General features: G+C 41.6%; 4 protein-coding genes across 4 annotated transcripts in view; 2 read left to right on the top strand and 2 right to left on the bottom strand.

Moving 5' to 3' along the window:
• Su(fu) (suppressor of fused domain protein) overlaps positions 1 to 12,627 on the bottom strand; it is a 90,673-nt gene that overhangs the window by 18,602 nt on the left and 59,444 nt on the right.
• LOC141443074 (uncharacterized) lies at positions 492 to 4,778 on the bottom strand. Its single transcript, XM_074108286.1, has 3 exons — positions 4,481 to 4,778; positions 3,778 to 4,377; positions 492 to 3,053 (listed from the first exon to the last, which is right to left on the bottom strand). Exons 1-3 carry the CDS (start codon positions 4,776 to 4,778, stop codon positions 2,959 to 2,961), a joined length of 993 nt encoding a protein of 330 aa, XP_073964387.1. The 3' UTR covers positions 492 to 2,958.
• LOC141443073 (uncharacterized) lies at positions 6,951 to 9,691 on the top strand. Its single transcript, XM_074108285.1, has 3 exons — positions 6,951 to 7,426; positions 8,205 to 8,495; positions 8,799 to 9,691. The coding sequence occupies exons 1-3, from the start codon at positions 7,210 to 7,212 to the stop codon at positions 9,689 to 9,691; spliced, it is 1,401 nt and encodes a 466-aa protein (XP_073964386.1). The 5' UTR covers positions 6,951 to 7,209.
• LOC141442806 (uncharacterized) lies at positions 9,658 to 11,433 on the top strand. The gene has a single exon (XM_074107928.1). The coding sequence runs from the start codon at positions 9,935 to 9,937 to the stop codon at positions 10,550 to 10,552; it is 618 nt and encodes a 205-aa protein (XP_073964029.1). The 5' UTR covers positions 9,658 to 9,934; the 3' UTR covers positions 10,553 to 11,433.

The following is a 12,627-nucleotide window of genomic DNA, read 5'->3' as shown; positions in this document are numbered from 1 at the left end:
TGCCTCCCACACCCCCCCCTGGTTTGGTGAATAACATGGTATAAAATGAAAATTTATGCCTTTGTGAGCAGTAAAATTATTCACTAAACTCAGGTGGGACTGGGAAGAGTGCAGTTTATACAATTCAAACAGCTGATTCCGTGCCGACTTAAAGGTGCTGGCATTGTCAGAATAAATGTCGCTTGGCAGCCCTCTTCTTGATATTAATCTCTTAAGGCAAGCGAGATAAGTGTCGGTCGTGAGATCGGATGCTAATTCCAGATGGATTGCCTTAGTGGCTAGACAGATAAAAACGCAAATGTAACCTTTTCCGACGACAGATCGCCTCACGCGCGAAAGCTTTACATTTATGGGGCCACAGAAGTCGACACCGACCCTGACGAATGCACGCGTTGTTGCAGTCACCCTTTCCGCCGGCAAGGAACCCATAAGCTGTTTTGATGCCTCTGCTTTCTGTCTGAAACACAATATGCAATTTTGAGTAACTTTTTTACTTCATTCAGTCCATTTACAATCCAGTATTTCTGGCTTAAATTGGCTAGTACAAGGCTAGGGCCTCTGTGTAAAAGCTTTAAGTGTTCGCTTGTAATGATAAGTTTAGTTATTATGGAGCCCTTGGGAAGAATGACTGGATGTTTTTGCGAATACGGAATATTCGAATGATGCAGTCTTCCACCGACTCGTAACATACCAGTACCATCAAGAAATGGATGGAGTTGAAGCAAGCTACCCTTGACCGGTCCACCTCTACGTAGAGAATTTATTTCTTCTTTAAAGAAATTGCTTTGCTCGTTCTTAATGATTAGCATTAAAGCATTGTTCAATTCGCTGCTAGACAAATAAGGATTTTCAATTTTTTGATTTGTAGATTTTATATTATTGGTAAATCTTAAAACATATGCAAGTACCCTAATCATTTTTTGGATACTAGAATACTTCCTTAATTTCTCGAAAACTGTAGTCTGAGCGCTCGTCGCTGAAGACGTGTGGTTGCTGGAGAATGCTGATACAGGTTTCACCTCAGGTAAGTCGCGCGGGAGCTCTAGATTGTAGTCAAAATTATACTTACTATCATGCAAAAACACAGGGCCCTTAAACCATAGCTCGCACGAACCAAGTACCGCCGGACTTACTCCTCTGCTGATATAATCAGCTGGGTTGTCCTTGGTATTGACATAAAGCCAATGGCAATCGGCAGTAAGCTCTTTAATTACCTTTACCCTGTTTGCGACGTAAGCCTGTAGCCTTGTTAATTCGGTGCGCATCCAAGCAAGCACGATTTGCGAATCAGTGAAGAGATAGACCCGTCGAATGGTAAGTTTTAGTTTAAGCGTGTTGGAAACCCGTGCAATTAGCTTAGACAGAAGTAGTGTCGCGTTTAGTTCCAAGCGCGGCACAGTCAAGCCTTTGTCCTGAAGAGGATTTATCCTCGATTTAGAGCAGAGCAAATGCATAGTGGTGGTACCTGTACAATCTGTGACTCTTAGATACGCGCAGCATCCGTATGCAGTGGAGCTCGAGGCGTCTGCAAATCCAATGAGCTCGACTATGTCTGAATCAGATACATGGATATTTCTTTTTATATAAATTGGTGGCATTACCGCTAGACTGGACGCAAACTCCAACCATTCCTTTTTAATGTCGTCAGGGGGTACAGCATTCCAATCTATGCCGGCAGACCATATTTTCTGCATAATGGCCTTAGCGTGCACAATGATGGGGCTAACAAAACCCATAGGGTCATAAAATTTACTTATATAACTTAAAATGTCTCTTTTTGTGACTCTACTTGGATCATAAGAATCTGGGCAAGACATTCTGAATTGATCCTCTTTCATGACAATATGGAGACCTAGTGCCTTCAAACTGCAATTTTCCTCTTTTAATTCTATTTCATCGAAATGCTGTTCAGTTAAAGGAGTGTCCACCAAAACGTCACTACTATTGGATGACCACTTATGAGTATGAAAACCACCTAAGCTTAAGAGCTCACGCAGTTGAGACTTGGCCTCAAGGACATTATCTAATTTATTGTCAGAAAATAAAATGTCATCAACATAAGTACAGTTCCTAATTATGAACGATGCTAAGGGCAGGTTGCGTTCATGCTTGCTTGCGAGTTCCTCTAAGCAGCGAGTGGCTAAATAACTCGAACTTTTCAGGCCATAAGTAACCGTGTCTAGTCTAATGCATTTCACATTTTCACTAGGGCTGTCTCTCCATAGAATATTTTGTAGTGAAGTATGTTCTTCACGCAAACGCACATTTCTGAACATACGTTTTATGTCTGAGGTGAATGTAAAATCACCTAAACGGAATAACATAATAATGTCAAACAAATCTCTCTGTACTACAGGGCCATTTAACAAGAGATCATTTAGTGAAACCCTTTTGTTTGTTTTCATAGAACCATCAAATACAGCTCGCAGTTTTGTTGTTTTGCTGTCTGCTTTAATTACTGCATGATGGGGTAGGAAATATACTGCATCTTTATTTAAATCATATAATTCGATATCGACATAATGACCATGTTTCAAAGTTAAGTATTCCTGAATGAATTTTTGATATTCTGTAAAAAGAACTGGATTTTGATGCAATTTTTTCTCTAGATTCAGGAATCTTTTCAATGCAAAATGGAATGAGTCACCTAATGTGTCATTGATTTCATTCAGTGGTAATTTAAGCGGTAGTGCGACTTCAAAGTGGCGATCCTTTAACTGAACAGTGTTTTTAAAAATGTACTCGCACAGCTCTTCCTCTGTGGATTTTTCATTAAAAGTTTGAGGGACACTTTCAGTATTCCAGAAGCGAGTTAAGGATTCTGAGAGTTCGGAGTCACAAGAAGTACACTTTAATGATACCTTATTACATACTTTAGACTGCGAGATATGCTGCGGCATGCTGCCCCCGACGACGTATCCAAATTGTGTGTTGATCACGCTGGGCTGAGGTGCGGCGCTAAGCTGCCGCTGGCTGCATGCAGAAGGCCCCGCCGTCGCGGTCGGCTGCGCCTCGCTGGGAGACTGTAGCAGCGGCTCCGACGGTAGCAGCGTCTGAAAAACCACGTCAGCTCCCATTAATATCTGAATTTCACTGGGGATATTAAATTCGTCGTCTGCTAATGTTATGTTGGGAGGCAGTATTATGTCAGAGACTTTAAATCTGTTTTGCGGCAAATTGCAAGTAATTTGATCGACCACGTGACATGTAGTCGTGGTTTTGAATGATTTCACTAGAGAATGTATTTCTAATGGTAGACAGTATTTGACATTACTCTTAGAATTTGTGATACCTATTACATTAGTATCGGTTTGAGTGGGTGTCAACCCTAGCAGCTGTACAGCCTTGGCCGATATGAATGACAGCTGAGATCCGCTGTCCAACAGCGCCTTTAGGTGTAGCTCACTTCCGTCGCGGCCTATGACCTTTACTTTTGCTGTTGGAAGAAGGACATCATTATTAATATTATTGTTGCCTGCTGCAAGCGCAGCAGGGGATGCAGCAGCCAATGTAGAAGTGGTTGTAGCTACAGTGGCCGGTTTTGGTTCGGCTGGGATAACAACAGCTGGATGTGTTGCAGCTGGAGGCGTCTTGTTGCAATGCAGCAAAGTGTGTGTGCTTGCTTGCACTCTGCGCATCGAAAATGGTACCTACATTTCCCAGTATGTGTGCCCAGACAAGTAGTGCACAATTTTTTTGTAGTTACAAATTTCAGCCGCTCTTTGACAGCTAATAATTGAAATGATTTGCATAAGAATAATCTGTGATCACACTTACAGTATTCGCATTGTGATTGTGGTCGCTCTCCTGTTACATGACCCACCATCTTCCCTGGAGCGGACTGGCGATGCTGAACAGGCACACCCTGGTGCGGCTGGTAGCGGTCTTGGTCAGCATTCTCCAGCGCCAGCGCCCTCTTCTCTAAGTAACCCAGAAATTCCTGCACGGATGGGTCCTTGCTGCAGTCACGCTCGAGCTGGTACGCTCTAGCAGTGAATGTGTCTAGTTTGCGGGACAGAATGCAAAGTATTATAGCATCCCAGTGAATTACTTTTGTATCTAGATTAGCCAAAGCAGCTAATTGTTGTCTAGTAGTTGAAATAAATTCTCTCAATGTACTAGAGGTGGCCCGACTAATTGGTTTCATGTCTAAAATATTATGAATATGATCATTGACAATTTTATATTTGTTGTTATAGCGGTCTTCTAGTAATTTATGAGCTTTTTCGTAATTGTTTGCTTCTAATGGCAAGTTTTTAATAAGATCTAACGGTTCACTCTTCAAATATGTGCGGAGATAGTAAAGCTTTTGAACCGAGTCTAGAGACTTATTGTTATGTATCAAGGAGTTGAACAGGTTTATGAAGGGAATATATTCTGTTGACTTACCACAAAACACGGGAACGTCTATAGGTGGTAAACGAGTGGGCGCGTGTGTGGGGGTGAGGCGGAGCGGCTGTCAGATTTTCGGCAGATTCACGAATACTAATTTCGCTGTTCAGCGTGGACAGCGCTTCAAAATATTTATCTTCGTATTCTTCCAGCTTTTCCTGGTCGTCAGTATCCAAACACAAGATGGATTTGTTAATTTGTTCGTATTCGTCAAACGCCGTCGTTGCACGTGATTTTAGCATATGCAATGTTGCGACGGGCGCAGACTTAATCATCTCATGGTCTAAGACTTTAGTATGAAGACGAGTGATAGCGCCTTTGATGTAGCCACGCGCTGCCACGAGATCCTTCAAGCCCTTGTGGGCCGTGCCTTGCTCCAGCCCCATCGCACACTCACGTTCACTTTTAAACACACGAAACTACAAGGAACTTAATTAATTGCTTATTTAAATTTAAAAGGTTTTAAGTTTTAACACTGCGCAAGCGACGTGGCGCACGCACGATGACACGATTGAATGAAAACAAAATGGCGTCCTCTCTTCCCCGACTCGCATGCGCTCAATATTGGCCGACCGACGATTGCTTCGTGTCGCTCGGTGACGGCGGGAAGCGGGAAAGTTCGTCCAAGTTCGTCCGGTACAGGTGTTGGTCACGTGATGCGGCTCGGCGATTTCTTCGAATTTGTTGTTTGTATGTAATTGTATGTGTAGGTACGTACGGTACAGGTGTAATGTTGCTGTAATCGTACTTTTCTTCCTTTGTTCTTCAAATTTCTAGCTACAGATAGATGATGTATGTTGCTGTAACAATGAGCTTCTCTTCTTCTAAAACTGTTGTCTGTCTCGTGTTCTTGTGTGTGCCTTCGTTGATTTTGCGTCGGCTCGATGCGCGTTGTTGACTGCTGCACGACCCGACGAACTTGCGGCTTCCAAAGTTATAATTCTCGGTTCGATTGACCATGTACAAGTTTGTGTTGCTTGTAGGGTATTATTTAGCCACTCGCTGCTAAGGAACTCGCAAGCAAGCATGAAACAACCTGCCCTTAGCATCGTTCATAATTAGGAACTGTACTTATGTTGATGACATTTATTCTGACAATAAATTAGATAATGTCCTTGAGGCAAAGTCTCAACTGCGTGAGCTCTTAAGCTTAGTGGTTTTCATACTCATAAGTGGTCATCCAATAGTAGTGACGTTTTGGGGACACTCCTTTAACTGAACAGCATTTCGATTGAAATAGAATTAAAAGAGGAAAATTGCAGTTTGAAGGCACTAGGTCTCCATATTGTCATGAAAGAGGATCAATTCAGAATGTCTTGCCCAGATTCTTATGATCCAAGTAGAGTCACAAAAAGAGACATTTTAAGTTATATAAGTAAATTTATGACCCTATGGGTTTGTTAGCCCCATCATTGTGCACGCTAAGGCCATTATGCAGAAAATATGGTCTGCCGGCATAGATTGGAATGCTGTACCCCTGACGACATTAAGAAGGAATGGTTGGAGTTTGCGTCCAGTCTAGCGGTAATGCCACCAATTATATAAAATCCGGCTCGAAGGACCATGTACAAGTTGGTGTTGCTTGTAGGTATTATATATAATTAGCGGACTGTAAACACTTTAAAACACCGGTTCTTCAGATAAAAGCAAGTTTTATTGCAAAGACACACACTTAATTATTAATTTACACAGTTACACACGCTCGGAATGGCTGGTAGAGAAGGGAAGAAAAGGTGGGGCGGCCACATAGCCCATAGACAATAAAAAGTTTATAAAAAAGGTAAAAAATACTCTATGTTGGCGGTGTTGCCAACATAATCTCAACTCCGCGAAGTGATCTGACTCACTAGATCCAGCTCCGGTGTCGGTACCGAATCCGCTTATTGAATCCGACTCCTTTATTGACTCCGGTTCTTTCGAGCGATTATTAATTTATCTATGGCCGATCCGCCCCGGCTCGGTTCGGTCGGTCGGTGTCGGTACGGTACTGCGGTGCCCCACCCGCTGACTGAACTGAAGTACAGATTCGTGAGAGAGAGAAAGATTCGTTCGTTAGTCCAAGTCCGAGTACCGAACCGAACCACCAACCAAAACATAGATAATAAGATCCAAGTCCAAGATCCGATCCGCAGAGCTACTACGAACCGAACCGAACCGAATCGACCAACCAAACATAGATAATAAGATCCAAGTCCAAGATCCGATCCGCAGGGCTACTATGAAACTCCAAAATCGAAGTTAGTGTCGTGCGGTCCTCTGACACTTATACTATTTAATACGAGAGCGAGAGGGACGGTACGATACGAACTTCGAGTTTCGTAGTAGCTCTGCCGATCCGATCCGAGCCGAGCGAGAGCGAAAGCAGCGGACGGAGCGAGTCAGTGTGAGTGAGCGTGACGGCGATCACGAGCGAGGCGAGCCGCTCGATCCAGTCGGAGTTAGTAACTCCGGAGTCAATAAGATTTGAAAGGAGTCATTAAGGGATTCGGATCCGCTTGAGGATCTGACTCTTTTGAATCTTCAGATCCGGATTTACCCACCTCTACTTCACATCACTAAATGTCTATGGTCGAGTTAATGGCGGCGGCATCTTTGTTTACGCTAGTTTGTCATAAATTGGATTGGAATACAATATAGTCACAATACAAGTAATGTAATGTAGTCACAAAAATACAAGTAATGTAGTCACAATACATTACTTGTATAGGTATATAGTTTCTATTTTTATTGATGAAATGCGAAATCCAAAGAGAATATAACCACTACGATGCGCTAGTGGTTTAGCTAGAACCGCTTCGCTATTTCCGTGTCGTGATCATGGAGTCTTCCGACGCGGAACAGTCGGTGCGGTGGACATACAGCGTGACTGCGGAGTGCGAGCCTGTGGCGGTGAAGGAGGAGCCCGAGGGGGGCGAGTGCGGCGTGAGCGAGGCGGCCGTGGCAGAAGGCTTGTACGCCGGACACGTGGTCAAGGACGAAGTAGTCATTGGACCTGAAACGGTGCAGCAGCAGGACGTCGCTTTTTCAATGCAAAGTAAGCTTGTGGCTGCTCAGTTTAATGAAAACGAATCACCTGTCAAGGCGTGGATATTTGTAAAACAATGTTCTTTAATATTATTTCTGATAAACAGTGGTCTGTAGCCACATACTCATTTGAGCTGTCTTGGGTCAAGCAGCCCCAGTGTCAGGCAAACTGAGGCTGCTGACTCGGAGGCTCAGGCTCAAGCTAACTTGAGAAGTAAAAGCGTGATGGCAATGAACAGGTGCAGGTGCATATGCGTGAGTGGTTAAAAGAAGTGGATTCTAGTCTAATCTGTTGTAATAAGAGCAAATCTGCTGATTAAAAAAAATACAAAAAGATAGTATTCAATTTTACATGGAAAGATATTTACTATCTAATGGATCTCAAAGACCATGCTACCACTTTGAATTTTACAGCAGTATCATTAAGATTGGTTTTTGGAATCTTTTTGTATTTTTTATTTCAATTCCAAATTTTACTTTTACGGTCATCCCATAAAACCTAAATTGAAAATACAAAGTGAAATATAGATGCACAGAAAAACCAGAAAAATAAGACCAGCACTGGGAATCGAACCCAGGTCCTCGGTATTCCGTACCGCGTGCTACCGCTACACCACTGCTGGTCAACGGTACAGACTCAAATTTCCCCTATGCACCACATATATCAGCTTGTTTGTTTCTTATTTAGCCACTTAAGCAGTGAACCTAGCGACATCTATACCGTAGCCCTATACCCGCCCTAACCCGGATATTAGGATTAAAGTTGTGTATGAATTATCTTTTGGCAGATGCTCTGGAGAAGAGTCCATTCCGGCCGAAGACAAAAGGCGGCGTCAGCGCCGACTGCACCCACGCCTGCCCCGGGGATGGCCCTCACTGCAACAGGAGCCCCCAGCAGCAGCACGGGCTCAGGAGCTGTTTTGTCAGACTGGAGCGACTTCCAGTAGGAGACCTGCACAAAGGCAAGCCTTGCAGCAGCATGCAAGCTAACCCCAGTGCCAGTGCCCTGCGGCGCAGCAGAGAGCAGGGCCAGAGACGTCCCTGCAACTTGCCAATCCCATTTGCGTGCCACCAACCAGGTAAGTTTCACCATATCTATTTCTGAGTGTTAAGCAGGTTATGATAATATACAGTTAATTTCTCCTTGTGAACTTTAGGCTTTTTTGTCTTTGTTTGTAATATGTCCAGTAAAACACTTACAGTACTTGAATTACACTTTATTCAGCTAGGGAGCTGTGCTTGCATGCATACATGGAAATGTGTGTCTACCCTACATTAATCACTTTTTATTATGAAAAGCAAGAGAGTTCTACCCACTTAATTATAATGTACATGACAGTTTGTTTCACCCATCAATTAGTCTCCGAAATATTCTCTTGCAGGTGCATGGAACTGGACTGAGGAGGACCCATGCAAGCTGCAGCCAGCGAGCGGAGCCGGAACCGTGCCCGAGTGCACCCACACCCTCCCCAAGGAGGGATCTCGCTGCAACATGAGCCACGACCAACAGTTCCAGCTTAGGAGCTGCTCTGTGAGGCTCGAGCGCATCCTTATGGAAGACTTGCCCACATGCAAAACTTGTCTTGTGATTGTTGATCATAAATCAAGTCTAAGACATCACTGTTGTACACATTCAGTAGAAGGACCTAATTTTTATGAAGAGGCCTGTGATAAAACTGCTAAAATGTATTTTAAATGTGACAATTGTGGCAAACAATATCAGAAAAAGAGGCATTTAGTAAGGCATTTAGCTACACATGTGAAAACGGGTTGTGACCTAATGTTACAACATTCGACCATTAATGCTAGAATTGCTTACACAGAAGAAACATCTTATGATCACATTTTTTCCAAATCACAAAGTAGAAATCAATCTGTTTTACCTTCTCACACAGGTGAGAAACCAAGTCTCCACAGGTGTGATATATGTTCTAATATGTTTACTAGAAAACAAGACTTGGTAAAACATGTTACAAAAGTGCACATACACAGTGTCAGTAAGAAGCCAAAAAATGCGCATAAACGAATTCACACAGGCGAGAAACCTTTTTCTTGTGACGTTTGTAAGTCGCGGTTCTCAAAGAAGTATTTGGCGACGCATAAACGAACTCACACGGGCGAGAAACCTTTTTCTTGTGACTTTGTAAGTCACGGTTTACAAAAAGAAGTCACTTGGCGACGCATAGACGAATTCACACAGGCGAGAAACCTTTTTCTTGTGACGTTTGTTACGTACGTCGCGGTTTTCTCAAAGAAGTCATTTGGTGACGCATAAACGAATTCACACAGGCGAGAAACCTTTTTCTTGTGACGTTTGTAAGTCGCGATTTTCTCAAAGAAGTAATTTGGCGAAGCATAAACGAACTCACACAGGCGAGAAACCTTTTCTTGTGACGTTTGTAAGTTGCAGTTTTCGCAAAGGAGCTATTTGGCTGAGCATAGACGAACTCACACGGGCGAGAAACCTTTTTCTTGTGACGATTGTAAGTCGCGGTTTTCTCAAAGAAGTACTTTGGTGATGCATAAACGAACTCACACAGGCGAGAAACCTTTTTCTTGTGACGTTTGTAAGTTGCAGTTTTCGCAAAGGAGCTATTTGGCTGAGCATAGACGAACTCACACGGGCGAGAAACCTTTTTCTTGTGACGTTTGTGAGTCACGGTTTACAAAAAGAAGTCACTTGGCGACGCATAGACGAATTCACACAGGCGAGAAACCTTTTTCTTGTGACGTTTGTGAGTCACGGTTTACAAAAAGAAGTCACTTGGCGACGCATAGACTAATTCACACAGGCGAGAAACCTTTTTCTTGTGACTTCTGTAAGTCGCAGTTTAGGCACATATCTAATTTGACTGTGCACAAAAGAATTCACACAGGCGAGAAACCTTTTTCTTGTGACATTTGTAAGGTGCGGTTTTCTCATAGATGTACTTTGGCGACGCATAAACGAATTCACACAGGCGAGAAACCTTTTTCTTGTGACGTTTGTAAGGTGCGGTTTTCGCAAAGGAGCCATTTGGCTAAGCATAGACGAATTCACACAGGCGAGAAACCTTTTTCTTGTGACGTTTGTAAGTCGCGATTTTCTCAAAGAAGTAATTTGGCTGTGCATAGACGAACTCACACATTGAACTAAAACAGTAACTTTGCTCACCCGCGACCTTTATGCAAGATATGCGTGTTCATGCAATTCCTCCATCTCCACACTGTAAGAACACACCTAAGTCACACAAACCCATCCGTCACCACCACCACACTACACTAAAGCGTTTCGAACTCAACCAGAGCTCATCTTCAGAGCAACTCAACTGTACACAATGTAACCAGATGTTAAACTAACAAACGTTAACGCTGCGATATTAATTGAACTTTCTATTGCTACATCGACGTTCGAGTATTTCCATAAACTCTCCCCAGGCGTTGTGTCTTTGTGCTTTTGGAGCAATGATTGAAATCTACACAACCATTCTGCCAGTTAGCCGCGAGAAGCGGAGATAAACCATAATAAAAACCTTTTCACACCTCTCCTTCAGAAAAGTAACTTTTCCTCCCTGGCGAGAGGGAGCAAAGTGCAACTTTTCTGTTCAAGGCTTTTCTAAGTGTTTTTATTGCAAATACCATTTTTTGAAGTTGATAATTGTAAAGCCACGCCATTTTCTATGCTGGTTGTTCTTTAATAATATTTAGAATTATTTTTTTCTAGTTTATTAATGCTCGGTGTGAAAAGTTGTATAAGCCACTCGAGAGCAAAATTATTTTCATCTTGGGCGCTAACACTTGAATCCCTCATTACGCTTAGGATTCCACTTTAGAATCCCTCGCTACGCCCAGGATTCTATTGTAGAATCCTTCGCTACATTCTGGATTCAATTTACGCCCTCGCCGTAAATACACCATTTTGCTCCCTTGTGACACAAATAACTATTGTGTAGTGTAGACACACACCTTCATCCCAACCTTATATATAATCATGTATCATTAGCGTAAGACCCCAGTAATAAATCATATATTGCACGAGCCGGATGTTTCCATAACACCCATCCTTACATGGCGACCCTGCCAGTGCCGCTGCCTCGTGCGGCGCTGGCGGCGCGCTGCGCCGACCAGTTTTTGTTTATACGAGTGAAAAGTACCATTAAGTAAATCATAAATATAAAGGACAATGTTAAATGAAATGAACTAAACTGTGGGAGTATGGACATATAATGGTGGACTATTAAACTTAAATATAGATTTAAAATAATATACATAGTCGTATAAATTAATTATTCGAGTGTTAACAGTTTTTTTTATCAGAACAAAAGTAAATATTAAAGAATTCTCTTTTTATTTAAAATTTTGGGTAAATTTGTTAATTTTTGGATGTAAAATAGAAAAGTTACATTTTTATTATATTTTTGTTTGGAAGAACAATCTTATATTAATATTATGTTACTACTCATTTAAAAAAAAAAGCTAATTAAATATTTTAATGGTGTTTACAGTTATAGGTGCCGCTTGTTGACGAGATAATTCTGTCGTAATATTTTTTTTAAAGATTTATAAACAAGTAAACTAATTAGTCTTAATATATTTGTGCTCTAAAAATAGACCCGTAGTAACAGCACCGAGTTGGGATGATCTCACTTAGGTCACCCAATAAGGTAAAGCATTCCGCGTCTGTTATTACAGCTCAAATTTCACCAGGTAAGATAGGTACTGTGCGCTCTTTTAACGACTTTATAATTAATTAGTTATGAAATACTTAGTTATAAATTAACATTACCGAATGATGAATGATTAAAAGCAGAAACATAAAAAAATAATAATAGACAGGTCTACTTAGATACGTTTTGGGAACGAATACTTTTTAAAAATATGCGTGTTTTTTCCTTCAAGAAAATGGTTCTTTTTTTTTACTATCACCTAATCGTCCTTTTTATTTTGCTGCAGCTGGATAAGAAGGTTGATTTAGAAAATAATTTGTTATTGCCGCTGGGCTGATCATCCAGCTGCCAAATTATTGAAACAAGTTTTTTTTTTAAGTATATATATATACGATTCAATGTCATTGTTTTATTAACTATTTTCATCACTGTTAGTCAATGATTATTTTAATATTGAGTTCAAGATTAATGTAGAGTTTTGGGAATTATACAAATATTAAAGGAATGGAATTAGATTAGGGAAGCAATAGAAATAGAAGGATAGGGAAAATGGTGGCAATGATAT

Source organism: Choristoneura fumiferana, chromosome 26 (genome assembly GCF_025370935.1).
Source record: "Choristoneura fumiferana chromosome 26, NRCan_CFum_1, whole genome shotgun sequence".
In the NCBI taxonomy this organism is placed as follows: domain Eukaryota; kingdom Metazoa; phylum Arthropoda; class Insecta; order Lepidoptera; family Tortricidae; genus Choristoneura; species Choristoneura fumiferana.
This window is presented reverse-complemented; position numbering and strand designations above follow the sequence as displayed.